The sequence below is a fragment of the Passer domesticus genome, chromosome 3, assembly GCF_036417665.1.
Source record: "Passer domesticus isolate bPasDom1 chromosome 3, bPasDom1.hap1, whole genome shotgun sequence".
Classification (NCBI taxonomy): Eukaryota; Metazoa; Chordata; class Aves; order Passeriformes; family Passeridae; genus Passer; species Passer domesticus.
In genome coordinates this window covers 47,969,828-47,987,406 of record NC_087476.1, presented here as the reverse complement: position 1 = coordinate 47,987,406, position 17,579 = coordinate 47,969,828, and the positions used below count along the sequence as shown (strand labels likewise).

Below are 17,579 nucleotides of genomic sequence, written 5' to 3'. Positions count from 1 at the left end.
AATACAGCAGTGTAAGATTTGCCCTCAGAACACGTGCACAGCAGAAAATTCCAACTCCTTCATTTTCAGGGAAAGCTGTTAATAGGTCTGCCTCCCACACTGAGGAGCACTAACAAGTTCTTGTCTAAACTGTCATTAATGTTTTCACTTAGATTTCCACATTAAAATTGGCAGCACTTCTGAGGGAAGTGTTGTGGTCAGTACTTACAGGGGAAGTACCAAGACTTTGCATTCTGAAAAATAACAATCTCCAGGGTCAAGTTTTTAAATTCTGTTTGTCCCTGTTCTTCCAGCAGAAGCCCCATGGGACATGCAGGCACAGAAATAGACAGAAAGGTATGACAGAGAAAAAGGGAAGGTGGTAAAAGTGTGCCTAGACAGAAGTGGTGTATTGAGAGAGCTGGAATGGAAGAATGCCCTTTGCAGCTCTGTTCAGAATGGATATGAATGAAGCATGGGTACATTGTTCAAGGGCAGAGAAAAGACCACTGCAGTGGCTGGAATAAAATGGTGAAGGGAGCACACAGGAAAAGCTTAGACATATAGGTGGGTAATGGACTGAATCTTTGGGACAATTAGGACAAAGAAGTTATGAAATTTAGCCTGCATACAGAGACCAGTCTGAGCTGATCATGTTTCAGATTAAGGGTCAGAGTAAAAGACAGAGATGCTACCAATCAGAACAAATGTAGGTGTTCCATCTTAGACAGTGTGATGTCTATTCATCAGCACTGGAATAGTTCAGAATATGAGTTTGAATAGGAGAAATGAGATGAGTAAATGCACTATATAAAGATATGAGCTGCAAAGAGGCATGGAGGGTACTCTCATGCAATGGTATTTTTTCTCATTGGGGGGTAAAAGCCAGGAGCAAAAATCTACTGAGGCAGATTTACTGTAAGTGCAGTGTACTGTCAAAATATATTTGCAGCTCAGTTAAGTTTTTGCTGTTAGTTTTCCCATCAATGCTTTTAACTGCTAGTAATGCTCTGAATTTAGTTCAGTTTTGCTGCTTTTCTGAAAGGAAGTCACCAGAAAACAGAACTGCAAGAAGCTGCAGAAGGCCACATAGATTTTGCTTTATATCTAAGAGAAATTTAATTTAAATTATCTGCCAGTTTCAGTTAATTAGGGAATGTTCAAACAGCCTTTCATATGTCTTATTTGAGATGTGATATTATTTGGGAAAGGGTAATTTTTTTCCAAGGGAAATAAAAAAAAAAGGAGCAATTGTCTATGGACATGATTCTAAGCAGTGGAAAAGAACATTTCAAAATTACTAGTATGTGACAAAAAGTAATTTTATTTTACACTAAATCATATTAAGCAATACTTCTCTGCCTTTCTATCCTGCACAACACAATGAAACTGTTCATGATGAGGACTGGATCCTAAATGAAACACAAAATTAGAAAGCTCTGGATATCTACCTTTTTCTCAGAAGACTCATAATCTTCTTCTTTAAGTCTTTCCCAGAGCTGAAAAGCAACTGCTTATTCCTAGCATGACACAACTATTGGCCTTCTTTTATGATTTCTCTTATGACTTTTGCAGTCATTGCTTCCCTCTTCCATGTCACTGAATTTTTTCTTCAACTTCCTTTTTTCCTGTACTATTGTTATTTTTGGTTGCCAGTGCTTTAGTGCCGTCTTGAAGAAACAAGGCTGGTATTGTCTTTTAAAGACTGTGAAATTAGTATCTGTTACAACCTCTCTATAACCATAACTGCATTTCCACAGGATTTTCTATCTCAGTGTCATCAGCTCCACCATTCCTGAGAAATGGAACAGACAAGGAAGATGATCATTTCAGGAAGGTGATCATTTCAGAAGAAAAGGAGCGAAATAGCTGGGGGAGTACCATTAATCCAAAGAAAGGGGCCAACCCTATCAGATTAATCTCATGCTCTGTGAAGAGCAGTATTAGGCAATATACTCAGGATGCTGGCAAGGTGACAGGCATCTGTATTTTGGACTAATAAGTCCTATTAAGATCTATGTGCTTGGAAATGTTCCTGGAGCACTGTAGCTAAGCGTGGATCATGGCAACTCAGACATCATTCAGCAGAAGGCAGCCGCCCGCCTCGCCGGCTCAGATGCAATAAGGCAGTTTTCCTAAACAGATGTGCCTGAGACCTCAAGGGCATCAAAGCGCCTGAGATTCCTAACTGCTCTGACAATCTGGCAGCAGATCTGTTTGGCACAGGGCACCACAAAGTCAATAGCAAGCTTTTGAGTTGTTTCTCTCTTCCCAACACCATATTGCTCAATGTCTTTCAGTGAGGTGCAAAATAGAAAAAAAAAAAAAAGGGAAGGGTCAGGCTGAGAAAGGAATGTGATAAAGAGCTGGTTATGGCCTTCTGTACTGTTGTCACTTGACACAGCAGCTTCCTAGAGATAGCGCAGTTATGGGTAGATGAGTCTTCAATGTGTCTGGAGTGAAATGTCCTGTGGGCAGTGGACTAAATAAATAGTCATTACCACTCTATAGACTCGAGAGAACACAGATATCTGGCTACCCAATCCAGCCTCGATGGGGGATTATGAGTCACAAATACTCTTTCAGCACCGATGGTGTGCTAACTTCTGAGAAATGAACATATGTGTTCTTATCTAGCATCCACATACAGATGCTGATTTTGTGGGTGGTCTCAGAGTCTAGCAACTTTTCTGGAGAAAGGCTTTCATCACTTCTTTACGCAAAGAACTGGCTTCAAGGGCAGCTTAAAGACAGTCCTAAATGTCAAAATCTACAATAGCTGACCCAAAAAAAGGGTATTTTTAGGTTATTGTCACAGCTGTGGCATAACAGTATAGGAAATCTTTATGTTGGAGTTTATCTGCATTATTTATTGTTTTCCACCAGCTTTGCTGACATTTTCTTCTCCACTCTTTCAGTCAATATGAGTAATGAGGAGAAAAGGACAGGTCTAGTACACAGGGACACATATGAATCTGTGATCTTCTTCCATGTAATATTTCCTTCTTTTCTTTATTTGAAACCTGAGTCTAGCAAGTGTGCATTAATCTTACTTCATCCCATCTCAGGCTTATGCTATAGAGGAAAAAATTGAAAACTGTAATTACTCATGAGAATTAAATTTCTTTTTTATATTAAAATATGAACCATTAAGGAATTTTAAAGAAAAAATCCAAGTTCCTTTTCTACAGAATCAGCACTTTATCATTCCCTAAAATATATGGTATTTTCAATTCTTTCAGTTCCCATTATCCATTTCATTTTACTGTGTCAAAAAAGAGAAGCATTTTGTCTCTTCTTAGACCATTCAATGCTATTAAGAATGAAAAATCCTCTCTCTAATGAAAAATCATGTTCTGTTTTATCATGATCATTCTAGTCCTTTAATACTGTTCACGTGGTGCAAGAGTTCTGTTGCAATTAAGGAAGCCACTGCAGCACAGGCTCCTGGGGAAAAAGCACAGCAGCACTGTATCTTTTCCTTACTGCTAGCCCAGAATTTCCTTAGCAGTGAGACAGAAAAAAAGGAGTGTGGAGGACCTGGAGGAGAAGCAGGAGCAGTAATATGACTGGCTCTTCCAGGCAGACCATGACTAATACCATGAGCTGGTGAGGATGCACACAGTTTGAGGCATAAATTCCCTCCTTTCCCAATCACCATGTGATTTCATATTCCAGAAAAACTCCAGGTGCTTGATTTGTATGAATTTCAGTGACAGTGCGAAATGAAAGAAACTGTAGTTAACATTCAAGAGGCATAATGTAAACGTTCTCAATGACAAGTTCCCTGACTTGTTTCCTATTACTGTATTTAAATCTCCTATAAACTCAAAGATCTTTCTGCAGTGTATGACAACAAATATTTGTTGGTCAACAGCTGACCCCTGCTGGTGTGAAAAATAAAAATAAAAATAAAAATAAAATTTAAAAAAAAATTTAAAAAATACTAATAAAAACCACATCCTAGTTATTATTTTTCCAGCCTCCTTTGTGCATATTTGCCTTTGGTTTGTACTTCATTTTGATTAATCACATAACTCTATCAGGACTGTATCTCTTCAGCCTGTTTGCAAAAAAAAAAGGATGTTGTTGTTTCTTATATTTCCATCCATCAACCACATGCTATTCATTTATCTAAAACATAGTCTCATGTCTGCCCTATGTGTCCAAAAATTTTCCTTTGATCATTTGCAAACAAGTTCCTGGAGATTTCTCGTTTCATTGTCTGTTTATTTAGAATAAATGATTATAGCAGCAGATTCTCTTTTCTGTGCTTCTGCACAATTCAGATTTTTATCAGTAATGCCATCATTGCTAGTATGCTTCTTCTCCTGTTTTCTCCTACTCGTTTGACTTTCCCTTAACTTGAACCAAAAACTAACTTTTACAACAGCTCACAAAAAAATTATGTTATTTTTCCTGCATACCCACTATCTACCTTTATACATAATCCCTTAATTTTGTCAGGAACAGTCCACCTATTTTTCAGCTGGTATTATCATCAGAGTTCTACGCAGCTGTACTGTCTTCTCTGGGCAATTCACTCAGTAACCCTGATCCTCTCACCAGCAAAATGGGAATGTAGGGAAAAGGGTTAAATGAGGCATTCACATCAATAGACTGGTAAGGCTACTTTCTCATGTTTCTTTATTGAACTGTACCGTGTCAGTCTAACAATTCAGATCAGATGTACATCTGAAATCACAAAACCACATTTTACTTTTAATTTACACAGAATTTACAAACCACATTTTTAAATATACCTGGTGTTTCACACATTTCTACAAATCATGCATTCAGTTACTTGTGTTGCTCCTTGAGTATTATGACTCTCAGATAGCCAGGAACAAACCCTCTTGTATGCATATTTAACTAAATTGTCCAAGATAGATATTTCTAATGCAAGCCCACTGGAGCTGTGCAACAGTGTGCTGTCATCTCTTTGGGTGGGAGTTCTACATTCAGCATTCAGCTACTGGGAAAATTCTGCCTGCAGCTTTCTCCCAACCCTCCTCCCACTGGTCAGCAGCTTCTGCGACAGTTCAGCTCTTGTCCCTAAAAGAGAACAAAAATTTTTAAACACCCATATTTTCCTGAAATAACTGCTAAAACTCTTGTCACTTTGGATTACATTTTATCTTGCCTTCCAGCTCCTTGTAAAGTTTAAAAGTGTGCATTCCTTACAGGAAACTTTGTTCACCTGATAATACTTTCCAGAATTTTAATTTCTTCCTTTTCATTTCTTCTTTCCGTTTCATTTAAGTGTTGCTGTGTTAGTCTCCAGCAACATTTTCGCCTTAGGGAGCTTCACCTTAATCACATTCTGATTGTATTAACTCTGTGTCTTAAATAGAAATGTTTTTTTCAGTCTTCTCCTCTTGCACACAGAGCTGTCTCAGTACATACATTGCATGGTGTAGCCTTTTCTAGAGTCAAAATATGATTTTTCTATGTTTTTTTCAAGAAAAAAACTAACATCTAGAGAAAGTTTTATTGAGACCATCTCTCTGGAATAAAAGTCCTTCCATAGCCTTTAAACTATGTGCTAAAAATAAAAACAAAAATGAAACAAAAAAATAAATAATGTCATCTTTACGTTTCTAGTGTGTGCTTAATACTTGTCATTCCGTGGAAAAGTTTTCCGTACTTAGATACATGCAAATATAAAACTGGAGCTGGTTGAGGCTTTTTTGGTTGGTTGATTTGCTTTGTTTGTGTTTGTTTTGTGGTTTGGTTGGTTATTTATTTGTATTGACTCTAATTTCAAACATTCATATTAAGGTCATGAGGCCTTGTGGAATATATTTCAGGAAACAGCTTGTCATTAATTTGATTTTGTTGTGGCCTGATGACCTCCACAGCTTTACTAAGGCTTGCAAGCAGGGCTGAAGTGGGGTCCAAGAGCCTGTATAAAGGAGAACACATGGAAAGCACCTTAGTTTAATGTATAGATGGCTGAATATGTATATGTTTTCTGAGAGACAAAGTTTATTGTTGTAGCACTGAAGTGAAACCTTCATTTAGAAGGAGCAGCACTGAAAGATTTAAAACCTGGTACTTACGAAAATTCATTCCCTTCTTCATGTCCTTCTATTTGATCTTTTTAAGTTAAATAGTTAAAAGAGTAATTAACAGTAACATATTGACACAGATATTTTTCTTAATAGTTCAACTTTGACTACATATTTTCTGCCTTGTTCAATGTATAGGATTCCTCATTTATGCATGATTTTTATGGAAAAAAAAGAATATTATAAAAAGGCTAAAGTTTACCATGTAGTTAAAGCACTAGAAAGGAATTATTTCAGATTTAATATTACTGGTGTTACAGGTTTTCTCTGTAACCTTGAGTAAATCACTTAATCTCTCTGTACCTCTGCTCCTCATTTATTTCTTAGAGGATGGTAACAATTCTTCTGTCTCTCTATTTACATTGCAAATTCCTTTTACTCTATGTTTCATATTATTCTTGTTGCAATAAAGATCTTATCTAGGAATTCTTATTATAGAGTTGGTTTTATCTACATAAAAAGCAATACATTCTGTATGATTAGTTATCCTGCATGATAGGTTATCCTGAGCTGTGACCTGGCTGCAAAAGGAGTTATTATTGCACCGGAAGTGTTTTAGAGACCAAGTCAGACTCAGAACTTCAGCATTGTATAGCTCTTTTATCAAGAGATGGTGGGTTGAAATTAGAAAGCTTTCTCTATAGCAGTAAAATAAATGTGCTTCAGAAAGGATCTTCAACCACTCTTGAAGAAAACCAGTTTGGAATGTCCTGCTTCTGCACCTTTAAACCCAGCCAGCACTGGGGCAGGCAGGCTACATGAGTACTGCCTACTGGGAAGGGTTTCCAGCTTGTATTATCTCCCTGAATGTATCCTGGATTTTTAAGGGAGATTTTTGGACCGAAAACTTAATATCATGGGTAGAAATGGAAAAAGATGTTTCCAGAAATGGAAAGAAATGTTTTCAGGCTGTATTTAGCAGTGGCCGGTCAAATATTGCACTCCCATCAAAAATTCTGCCTCTGTATATATTTTCAGGCTTATAATATATGCCAGTCTTGCTTTATGTAAATCCTAAGGCTGGAAAATAAGGAAATGCAGTGCAGAAGAAGCTTTGCTGCAGTAAAACTTAAGAAACTTGACATCAAAAGTTGTTCATAATAAGTCCAGATAAAATTTGGAAAAAAATTATTTGTTCAAACTGCTTCATGATACAATAAATATTCCCTGATAAAGAGAATGAGACTTTGAATACATATTTCAGGTGATTACAATTTATATTTATGATTTTTTGTACTATTTGGTGATGAAAGCATTATTTTAGGTAGGTAAGTAAATGGCGTGGCTTTACCCCTCCTGAATCAGTGAAATGATTGAAACTTAATTCTCCTACTTATCTACAAGAAAGCTCAGAACTGGTACAGAATAAAAAAACATGTCATCTTTGACTATGCTCTGAAAGGAGGAGCTGATCTTTCCTCTCAGTTCATGTAAGAACATATTAGGATCCCAGGTCTGAGTCTCCTAAAGACATCTGCACAGATCACACATGTAATCCAGTCCAGAACATAAATGTAATATTTGAGGAAGAATCAAACTAAAGACCATTTTACTCAGCACTTCTTTCTGCCTTGGCTGGGAACCTCCTGATTAAATCCTCTTGGCACAAGGTCATGTCTTTTTACTCCAGACTGCCTCTATGACTATAGTATTTGAAGCAATGGTCAACTATGGGATTTAGATGGTCTCTGAAGCCCATCAGAAAAAGAAATTAAAATATATGTTTGGTATTGCTAAAAGCTAGAGATATAGACAGATTTATTTCAAAGGTGATGGTTTGTGTCCCAGCAGGTCTTGAGGTGACAATCAAGGCTGGTGTCATGCAGGTGAGGAGCTTAAATGGCTCTCCACAAAACAGACCATGATGTCCAGCACAGACACAGCTGATAGAATACACTGATGCCAAATAAACATTATTGTGCCCACTCCAGCTACCTGCTTCTCAGTTCTGCCATAGTTGACTTGCTGGCATGAATCATGACATCTTTTTTGGATTTCTCTCCAGCATACACTCTAATAATCATAGAGACAGAGTAAACATGCCTCCATAAACTGTACACAGGACCTGCAAGCCTAACTCCTCATTACTGCAGCTTCACTTGACATCAGGGAATTTAAATCTCTCTTCAAATCTAACTCGCTCTGACTCCAAAAGGCTTAAAATCTAAACATATTTACCTAACAAGATATCCTATTACAACATGAGCTTCTACAGTAAAGACCTACATTGTGGCTATCCAACAGCCCTACTAATAGTAGATGCAGATGAACTATCATTCCTAGAATTATCATCCTACCCCAAATATATTGCCATGTGGGACTGAAAAATGGTAGCAAATAAAAAAGAAAAAAAAAAAGAAATTTAACTACCTATTTTACAGTTTTGCAAAGATTTTGCAAGTGTGGCTTAATCAGCTGCAACACCTGATTAAACACTGCCTTGCAGTGTTTAATAATACTATAGTATAGTATAGTATTATTACAGTAGTTAATACTATACTTTCTGATGAGTGTTTTATGTGCTCTTGTCTCTGCAGACTGAAGAAGTCCTGAAGATTGATGGAGGGCCATGCTATTCAAACAGCAGGCGTTGCTGAGACAGAAGCTCTTTGTGCTAGGCAGCCTTGCTATTGGAAGTCTCCTATATCTAGTTGCCAGAGTTGGGAGTTTGGATAGGTAAGTCATTAAGTAACTGCTCTCTTACATAGAATGGCTTAAGATTGTCTGAATTTCTGCTTCAAGGGTCTGATTGCTTTCATGCTCTGGTTTTTGGTTTGCTTTTTTTTTTTTTTCTTAGACTCTACTTGTCCAGGAGGACAGTAAGACTGGCTATTTTAATGTGGTATTCATTATTTATTCCTACCCTTTGGAGAAGAGAGTAAGAAAATAGTCACAGTCATCCCTGTCAAAGTTTTTCTGTTTGTCCATTTGTATTCTGAACACACTGACACTTGTTTTCAGAGAAGAAATAAACTAGCATCCAGTAAAAATGTCATTACAGTAGCTCATTTTGCCTGTGTACATCTGTGTATTGACCTCTAGTTTCAGCAAAACAGTTATGATGTATTTATACATCTCCTTTTCTAAATTTGTGAGCAAGCAATTAATGTGCTACAGTGGTAGTTAAAATTAAGTATGAGCCTGCAGAGCAGCTCGTCAAATTTTGAATACTATTTCATTTGAAAGATTGCTTCAGGGTTTGAGAATTTTAACTATGTTAATTAGCTGGCATTTTCTGTAGCTGAATGTGCTAAATAAGTGGGTTTTCTCTGCAAATGATTTCCTTGAGAGTAGTAGAAAGTACAGCAGAGAAAATCAAAGACTGTTCGGCACTTCTGACCAGGCTGAGTTTTGACTGGTTTTTGACAGTGCAACAGTAGTGCTACCTGCACTGACACTGCTGTTCCTGTCAGCTTTGAAATGGCCTGGGATTGCTGTGGTAGGTGCTACACGAAGTCACAACACATTCAAAACAAACAAACAAACACAACAAAGAAAAGAAAATAAAGAAAGCTGTTTAGAAGTCATTAATGAAAAAAGGCCTACAAGATTTCCAGAAGCAGGTAGGCAGTTTGCAAGTGTTAATGCTATATTCTTGTCCTTCTTTTAAATGATGCAAAGTATTAGTTTGTTTCAAAATTATCACACAATGCTGTGTGAATATGCAGTGCTTGGAAAGCGAAAACAGCTACCTACTCTCCATTGCTAGATAACAGTGGGCTCCATTGGTGGTCACTGGGTGCCTTCTTCCACTCTTCAAATTCTCTCCAAAAGAAGGAGACAATGTACTCAGCTAGGACCAAATGTATTGCTCATTAAGCCCTGGAACATATATCTTCTTTCCCCTGATGGTCAAACCGTCTCTGATGCTTCAGAAGTGGAAACTTCACTGAGACTAATGTGATTCAGTAAATGGAGGCAGAAATCCTTACTGGTCCTTGCAAAAGTATATTTTATGCTCAGAGGCATGAAGTCTAATTAACCTTCTCCTATTATCTATGCTTGCACATCTATAGAATTTACTGATGGTTATAAAATTATCTTGCCACAGTATTTGACTCGCTGACCTCCTGCAGCAATGAATTCCGCTGGCTTCATACATAGTGTTGCCAATGGCAGTAAAATTCAGTTTTGTTCTCTTGCTTTACCCAGTGTGAAGCATACCACACTGCTAAAAAGCAGTCCTGTGTATGGATTTGTTATGAAATAGAGAGAGAAAGAAGTACCAGAAAGGACAAGACACAGATGAATTAACTAGAGGTATTCCTCTTCCTCATCATTGTTGAATCTCTCAGTAAAAGGATGCTAAGTGGCTTCAACAGACTTTGGAATAACTAATTGTTCAGGAAGAAATCCAGATTCATTTATGCTTAATTTATGCTGATCTAATTTGAACAAGCAAGCTGGGGGTGGCTCATGTTTAATAGCCTCATATTAGGCTCTCCAATGGCAGTGTCTTGAGTTTCCTTAGGCCCAAAGGGAAATTACCACTAGTTTATGTGATTCATTGAGTCATAAAATCTGATAAGATGAGCACTTCCCTCCAGGGGAGGCCACCTTCCTTCAGCTCCTGAGTGCATGGATCTGCTTCATATGTGGAAGCTCAGATAGATTCTGTGGCAATTTTGAGCATATCTGGATTAGTCTTTGAGTTACCTGACTCCCTGATTGGCAGTACCAGGAGCCTCCACATCTGATTTCCATGCTACAAAATACTCCTGCTGGAACCAGGTTTATAATCTTTTGCTGCTGTGACACCTCCATTGGAAGAAAATTAGCAAGTATTCTGGATCAGGTGAGATAGCTCATTAAGATTGCTCAGACTTACTTCAGCTGATTTGAAACTTTTCAAAAATACAGCTCCTGGAGATTACTTGGCTTATGGTGGGATCTCTCAAGAAGAATAATTGTAAAGTTTTACTGTAGCAGCTTGAGAAATTACCTGTTTTGGGAGAGCAACTCAATGATATAATAAATGTCATATAGTCTTTCTTAGCAAATAACTGTTATTTAAAGGGAAAATTACTCAGACAATTAAGAATATTAACATGTTGCAATGTACGAGTAAATAGTTACATCATGGATTAAACTGTGAGGATCTGCCCTTTACTTACCACTGCGAAGATCTTTTAAAAATTACTTTTTTGTTGTTTAGAGAGAGAAGAATCAGGGGAAAAGAGTAAAAAAACCTGAAATATAAAGGCTGAGGAAGGACTTCTAAAAACATCCAGTCTTTTCCCTTAGGCTAGAGGATATCTTGTGTATTTATTTATTTTCAAAGGAAACCACCCTGTTTGACAAGCTGTTGTGTTACACTGAAGACAGTGCTAGCTGTCTTTTTGAGCAAGAGATAAAATTAGTTGAGATGGGCCTGGAACTGCTGTTGTGGAATCCTCTTTGCTTGAAAACAAATAACAAATGCACAGAAGGAGTGGGATGAGAACAGAGACAGCAATTGCAGCTTCTCTTTCTTATGTTTTTAACTGCCACCTTGCTGATGCATTAAGGCTCTCACCGGCTGCACCACAGTCTGACCAAATTGTAGCATTGTTAAATTTTTTTTCCCCCAACATCGACAGGTTTACATCAGTATTTCAATGATTCAGTCTTTGCCACCAAGGCAAGCTTTTTCAGTAGATGGCAGAGAGGAAAGGGACAGAAGAAGGTAGACACTTGAGAAAAGAAATAACAGGAACTCACTTTTTATCACACTTTCTAATTAGTTTGTAGGACTTATCTAGAGCCCATGTGAACCCAGAAATGTCATATGGATTGTTTCTTTGGCTCTGTCTGGACAGGCTATGTCTCTCAGTATCTGGATAATCAAGGAAGCAGCTAACAGGTCAGCCAGGGGGATCAAACTTATTTTGTCCCAACCATCCATTGTCCTAGAATCAGTGTCAAATTAGAGACCCCAACAAGCAGTGATGGATGTAAAATCCACAAAGAAATAAATAATTATGTCCTGAAAGCAGGTTTTGAATAACGTATAGTAAATGAGTGAGGGACCACATGCTGAGAAACTAAAATAAATACTGAATACCTAAACAGCTATTAATGAGCATTGCCCATCTGGCATACTGGCTAAGGCAGGGGTCCTGTGAAAAATAATAGCATTCAGCTGGGTAATTTAAGAACTGTATCATAATATATGTGCACAGCAAGCTCACACTAAAATTGTCTAAACAACTTTTGTTCTTACATATCCTTAATTTTGGAGAGCATGCCTCCAAAAATTAGTAATAATATTTTTTGTTGGATCTTGGAAACTCTCTGTGAACATCAAGTTAATCTTCAGTGACACATTGTCTTGTATAATGTCAAAAGTGCTGATTTGAGAGTGGAGAGAAGAGTTTATTCAAGGTTCTGTAGAAGTAAAGTTTTAACATTTTTCTTACTGAACCACTTCTTGGATCCAGTGGTATCCGATACAAGAACAAAGAATTAGAAAGTAGAAAAGAGGGCAAATAATTGTAGCTGAAGATAAAAGGATAGTGCAAAAATGCAGTTGCAAAAGAAGAAATAATACAACAAAAAATAAGTGGGAGGAGTCCCTTCAGTGGGAGGATACAGGACTGATTATAAAAAATCATTGATGTAATAATGCAATAAAATTATTTTTTAAAACCCTTCTTGCCAGTCTTTTTGTACCTTGCTAATCTTATCTGAATCAGAACCTTGAACATTCTGGTTCTGACTGGCAGAGAAACACTGGAAATATTGTAAAGAGGAGAAATGTTGAAAGGTGATGCTTAGAAATCTGCTTTTCATCCCTTTCCCTTCTCTTCACTAAAAAAGCCGTGTCTGGATCAACACAATGGAAAGACTTCAGGCTAGAATGAGAAAAGTGTGGGAAAGATATTACTTAAATCAACTAGATTTTCAGATCAAAATGTCCAAATATAATTCATCTTAGAATGCCTTAAAAACTGCCAAACCCATCACAAAATAATGAGGAATGTGGACGTTTAGGCAAGGTTCAAGAAGACCCAAGAAGAGTTCATAGTTCCTATGCTGGCAAAGGGCAGACTGGACAAGTTAGTAATTTGCCAGCTAAAAAAATAATTGCAAATTATTTAACTACTGGCAGAATAAAATAAGAGTTGAAAGATGGGCACATCACATTACATTTGAATATGTTCCTAAAAGCATGATTCCCTTGTACATAAAACTTGTCTTAAGAAATGTCCTCTTTTTACAAGTACCTCTTATTTTGCTTGCAGACTGCAGCCCCTCTGCCCCATTGATGGTCGTTTTGGACCCCGTGGTCAGGACGAAATCCCATTGCGAGCCCTGCAGTTCAAGCGAGGTCTGCTCCATGAATTTCGAAAGGGCAATGCCACCAAGGAACAAATTCAACTGCACAATCTGGTTCAGCAGCTTCCCAAGGCCATTATCATTGGGGTGCGGAAAGGAGGCACCCGAGCACTATTGGAGATGCTGAACCTTCACCCTGCAGTGGTCAAAGCTTCTCAAGAGATTCACTTCTTTGACAATGATGAAAACTATGCCAAGGGAATTGAGTGGTACCGGAAAAAAATGCCTTTTTCTTATCCTCATCAAATAACAATTGAGAAAAGCCCCGCGTATTTTATCACCGAGGAAGTACCTGAAAGGATTTACAAAATGAACTCATCTATCAAATTATTGATCATTGTCAGGGAACCTACCACAAGAGCTATTTCTGATTACACTCAGGTGCTGGAAGGCAAGGAAAGAAAGAACAAAACTTATTATAAATTTGAGAAGCTGGCAATTGATCCTAATACCTGCGAAGTGAACACTAAGTACAAGGCAGTGAGAACCAGCATCTACACGAAACATCTGGAGAGGTGGTTAAAATACTTCCCAATCGAGCAGTTTCATATTGTGGATGGAGACCGGCTCATAACAGAACCACTGCCAGAACTCCAGCTGGTTGAGAAGTTCCTAAATCTTCCTCCGAGGATAAGTCAATACAATTTATACTTCAATGCCACCAGAGGGTTTTACTGCTTGCGATTTAACATTGTCTTTAACAAGTGCCTGGCAGGTAGCAAGGGACGCATCCATCCAGAAGTGGACACCTCTGTCATTACCAAATTGCGCAAGTTCTTCCATCCTTTTAATCAAAAATTTTACCAGATCACGGGGAGGACATTTAACTGGCCCTAAACTAAACTTCATACAACACTTTCTGTTGCACCTGAGGCATGCAATAGGATGTCTCTGCTGAAATATGCACTTTTCATAGATATGATTAGCAAAGTAACTTTTTTCATGCATACGTGTACATAATGCAGTGTGTGACCAAATATATGGTGGGATCGAATTTTTCTACAGAGTAGTAACTAACATAAATTTACTGTCAATATAGTTGCATCTTTTAAGATATAATAATAAAGGGAAAGGAAGTATTTAGGGAAACAAAGTCAGACACTGTTAAAGGGTCAGTGTTCCTCTTGCTTAGTGGTGTGTATGCGACATACTTATTGATCTAAGCAGAACATTAGTTTATGCCATAAAAATTCATGTCAAAAGTTTGTAAAGCTGTGGGAAAGCATAATCTTGAGGCTATATTTGGTATATGTATTGCTAAAGGAATACTGGCACTTTAAGCACAGTGCTGAATTTTTACAATGAGAGTGAATAGTACTATTTTCTTATTATTTTAAATGACTATCTTATCTCATACAAACTACATTGTTTTAGAGTTCCTGTGGTGAGTTTGCACTATTGTTTTATTGTATGGACCATAGTGTCACTTGTAGCATGTCAATCATGTGTCAAGAAAAGGTCAAATAATTTTTTCTTCTATACTTGTGTGTCGACAAAGCTAAACATGTGTACATAGTGTACAATGTTTGTAAATACTGGTTTCACACTAAGTAATTCTATTTTGTAAGCTGAATATGGCTATTTAATTTATTGTGAAAATTAAATTTATTGTGGTATTTAAAAATGGAATGGATTAAAATTACCTATATGTGCAATGGCTTTTCACCTTTGCTTGATGTATGTCTGTGTGGTCCCTTAGCTTAGACAGGTCATAAGTATGTATGAGAGAGATTTGCTCAGGTAAGCTTGGTATATAGACAGTTGAGAAAAGTGGCAAGGCAGGGTTTATTAAAAAGCTCATCCTTCTAGGAATCTGGTGTAATGCACACTTCAAAGAATGTTGTTGCTGTTTGTTGTGGCACTTTGCAAAAATTAATGCAGTTACTTGTGACGTTAAAGCATGACTGGAAAAACATACTGTAACCAGATATATCGAAAAATCAGAGTCCTCATTAAAACCAAAAAACCAGACAGATGAACAAAATCAGAAGAAAGGTTTTGGTGATTTCATTACCAAAAGGTGGTGATGCTTCAGAAGTCATAGAAAACCATTGTGACCCAACCCTAACCTTTGCTTTCATCTGGTAATGCATGCATCTGCTCTGAGAAAACAACCAGAGTATTGTTATTAATGGGATAAACATATAGCTCATGGTTCCATTCAATAAGTGACAAGAAGTTAATTCAGGAAATTAATATTTTCATGTATTATATGTTTTATGGGTCTTAGAGATTCATAAGAAAAAAAAATGAAAGCAAATTAAAAAGTATTTTAAAACAAGAAGAAAAAAAAAGAAGTGAAGAAATAAAACCCCACCACTTTAAAACCATCATCTAGAGGTTGATGGAGACAAACATTTTGGAAGGTGTCCAGAATATCTGAATATTCTGGGCTATGGCAGCAGAGTGGCTGGTAATTCAGATTATAAGAAGATCAAATGTTCTCCATGGGCTGTTTATTTTGTTCAGCAATTTGGAAGCATTGGTTTTTATAAATAAGTGTTTTTTAAAACTCTTCTGCAAGACTGCTTCTTGTCTTGCCATATCTTTAATCATATGTGCTAACACTGTGAGCAATGTGCCCTTTCTTCATGCTGCATCAGAGCTGTGCCAGCACAACACGGCAGAGCATATGTGAAATTCTCTGCAGTAGCTACAATACAACTCACTGTTTCCCTGCATAAAAGCCATTTATCTTGCCTACTTCCAGACAAAAAAACCCCAGATATTTAACTTATAGTGTTGAACAGGTAGTTTTTATCCAATTTAACATTTTCATGGTCTTCAGGTGGGCAGACAGATTCCAGGCAGCTTTGAGTGATACTTTGGGTGAAACTTCATATGGTCCTGGCTGCAAACTGACTGAAGGCTGAGATGTATTTTCAATGAAAGGGACAAATTAGTTAGGTCTGACAAATTAGTTAGGTCAAAGTTACCTCCAAGCACAAAATATGCATTTGAAATTAACATCTCTCTGCATTGATTAGAAGAGCCACAGAGACTGTGATCTACCAGGCACGACTATGCATATTCCTGTTAAAGTCAACTGGCTTAACTCCAGCTTATCATTTGCAATTTTAGAGAGACATGGATAAATTTAGGCTATATCTTAGACAAATCTGGTTCAAAAATGCACAGAAGAATAGTCAGGAACAGCAGGGGAGAAAAGAGTTTCAAAGGCATTATAATGTATATTAAGAAGACTAAAAGAGCAGGAGAGTGATTCACTTTCACTAAGCCTTCAATGCAATGTTGTCAAGTCTATTTGACATAACCCACTGAAGAGTAAATTTCAAAACTGATTCATAATATATAGATACAACACATCACCAAAGCATTCTCCTAGGTTAATGGGGAATTTGCCTCAGTGTTCATAACCAGTTTGTGAAGTCCTGGCCTTATGGTACTTTCCTCTTCAAAAGCAATTTCTGAATAATTCACTTAAACCTCTTTTTGCTTCCCAAATTATGAGTGAATCATTTCTATTCAAATTGATCATGAGTGTTCAGTCTGGGAAAAGCATTCTTAGCTTGAGTTTATGATTTCAGAGTGATGCACAGCTACATGAAGTTGCAGCTGTTAACTTGTGGCATTTAAGTTCTCTAAAGACATTGCATCTTTCCTGTCTTCTGTACTCTAAAATCACAGGCTCAGAGCTCTGGTAAATGTTTGGATTAAGACAGCTAATATTTCTGTGAATTTTTACCAGATTGTCCCAGCTGCTATTTAAAATACATAGGACAACAATTTGCAGTATAGCGGATTGTCAGAGATTAATTTTAACTTGTATTTTCAGAAATTAGTACATAGATAAAGGACTGATAATTGAAGAGCAGAGATTCATTTTCTGTTAACCAACTGTACAGCATTTTCTTCAGGAAAGTGGAATAGATATAATGGAAACACATATAACCTATGTAAATGGATTTTTTTCTTTTTTTCCTTTTGCCACAATCTCTAAGAATAAAGAAGACACACCATTTTTAGCAACATGCTTCATTATAATAGTCCAAGATTTTTAAAAGGCAATGTCCACAAGCTAAAAACACAGAACCACCATCTGAACATCAGGAAACGCTTTTATGTTGTGCAGGTAAACCCCTGGCATGGATTGCCCAGAGAAGTTGCAGTTTTCCCATCATTGGAGATATTCAAAAGTCATTTGCACACTGTCCTGGGCAACTGGTTTTGGGTGTCTCTGCTTGAGCAGTG

At 37.2% G+C, this 17,579-nt stretch overlaps 1 protein-coding gene across 4 annotated transcripts in view; it reads left to right on the top strand.

Annotated features, from left to right (window-relative positions):
• The window catches only part of HS3ST5 (heparan sulfate-glucosamine 3-sulfotransferase 5), a 190,450-nt gene extending 175,428 nt beyond the window's left edge, over positions 1–15,022 (top strand). For all 4 annotated transcript variants that reach the window (XM_064412976.1, XM_064412977.1, XM_064412974.1 and 1 more), the window contains 2 exons: positions 8,588–8,726; positions 13,274–15,022. In XM_064412976.1, coding sequence (XP_064269046.1) covers positions 8,620–8,726; positions 13,274–14,204 — 1,038 coding nt within the window. In that variant the 5' untranslated portion in view covers positions 8,588–8,619 and the 3' untranslated portion in view covers positions 14,205–15,022. The remainder of the gene's footprint in view (positions 1–8,587; positions 8,727–13,273) is intronic.
• The last annotated feature ends 2,557 nt before the right edge of the window (positions 15,023–17,579 follow it).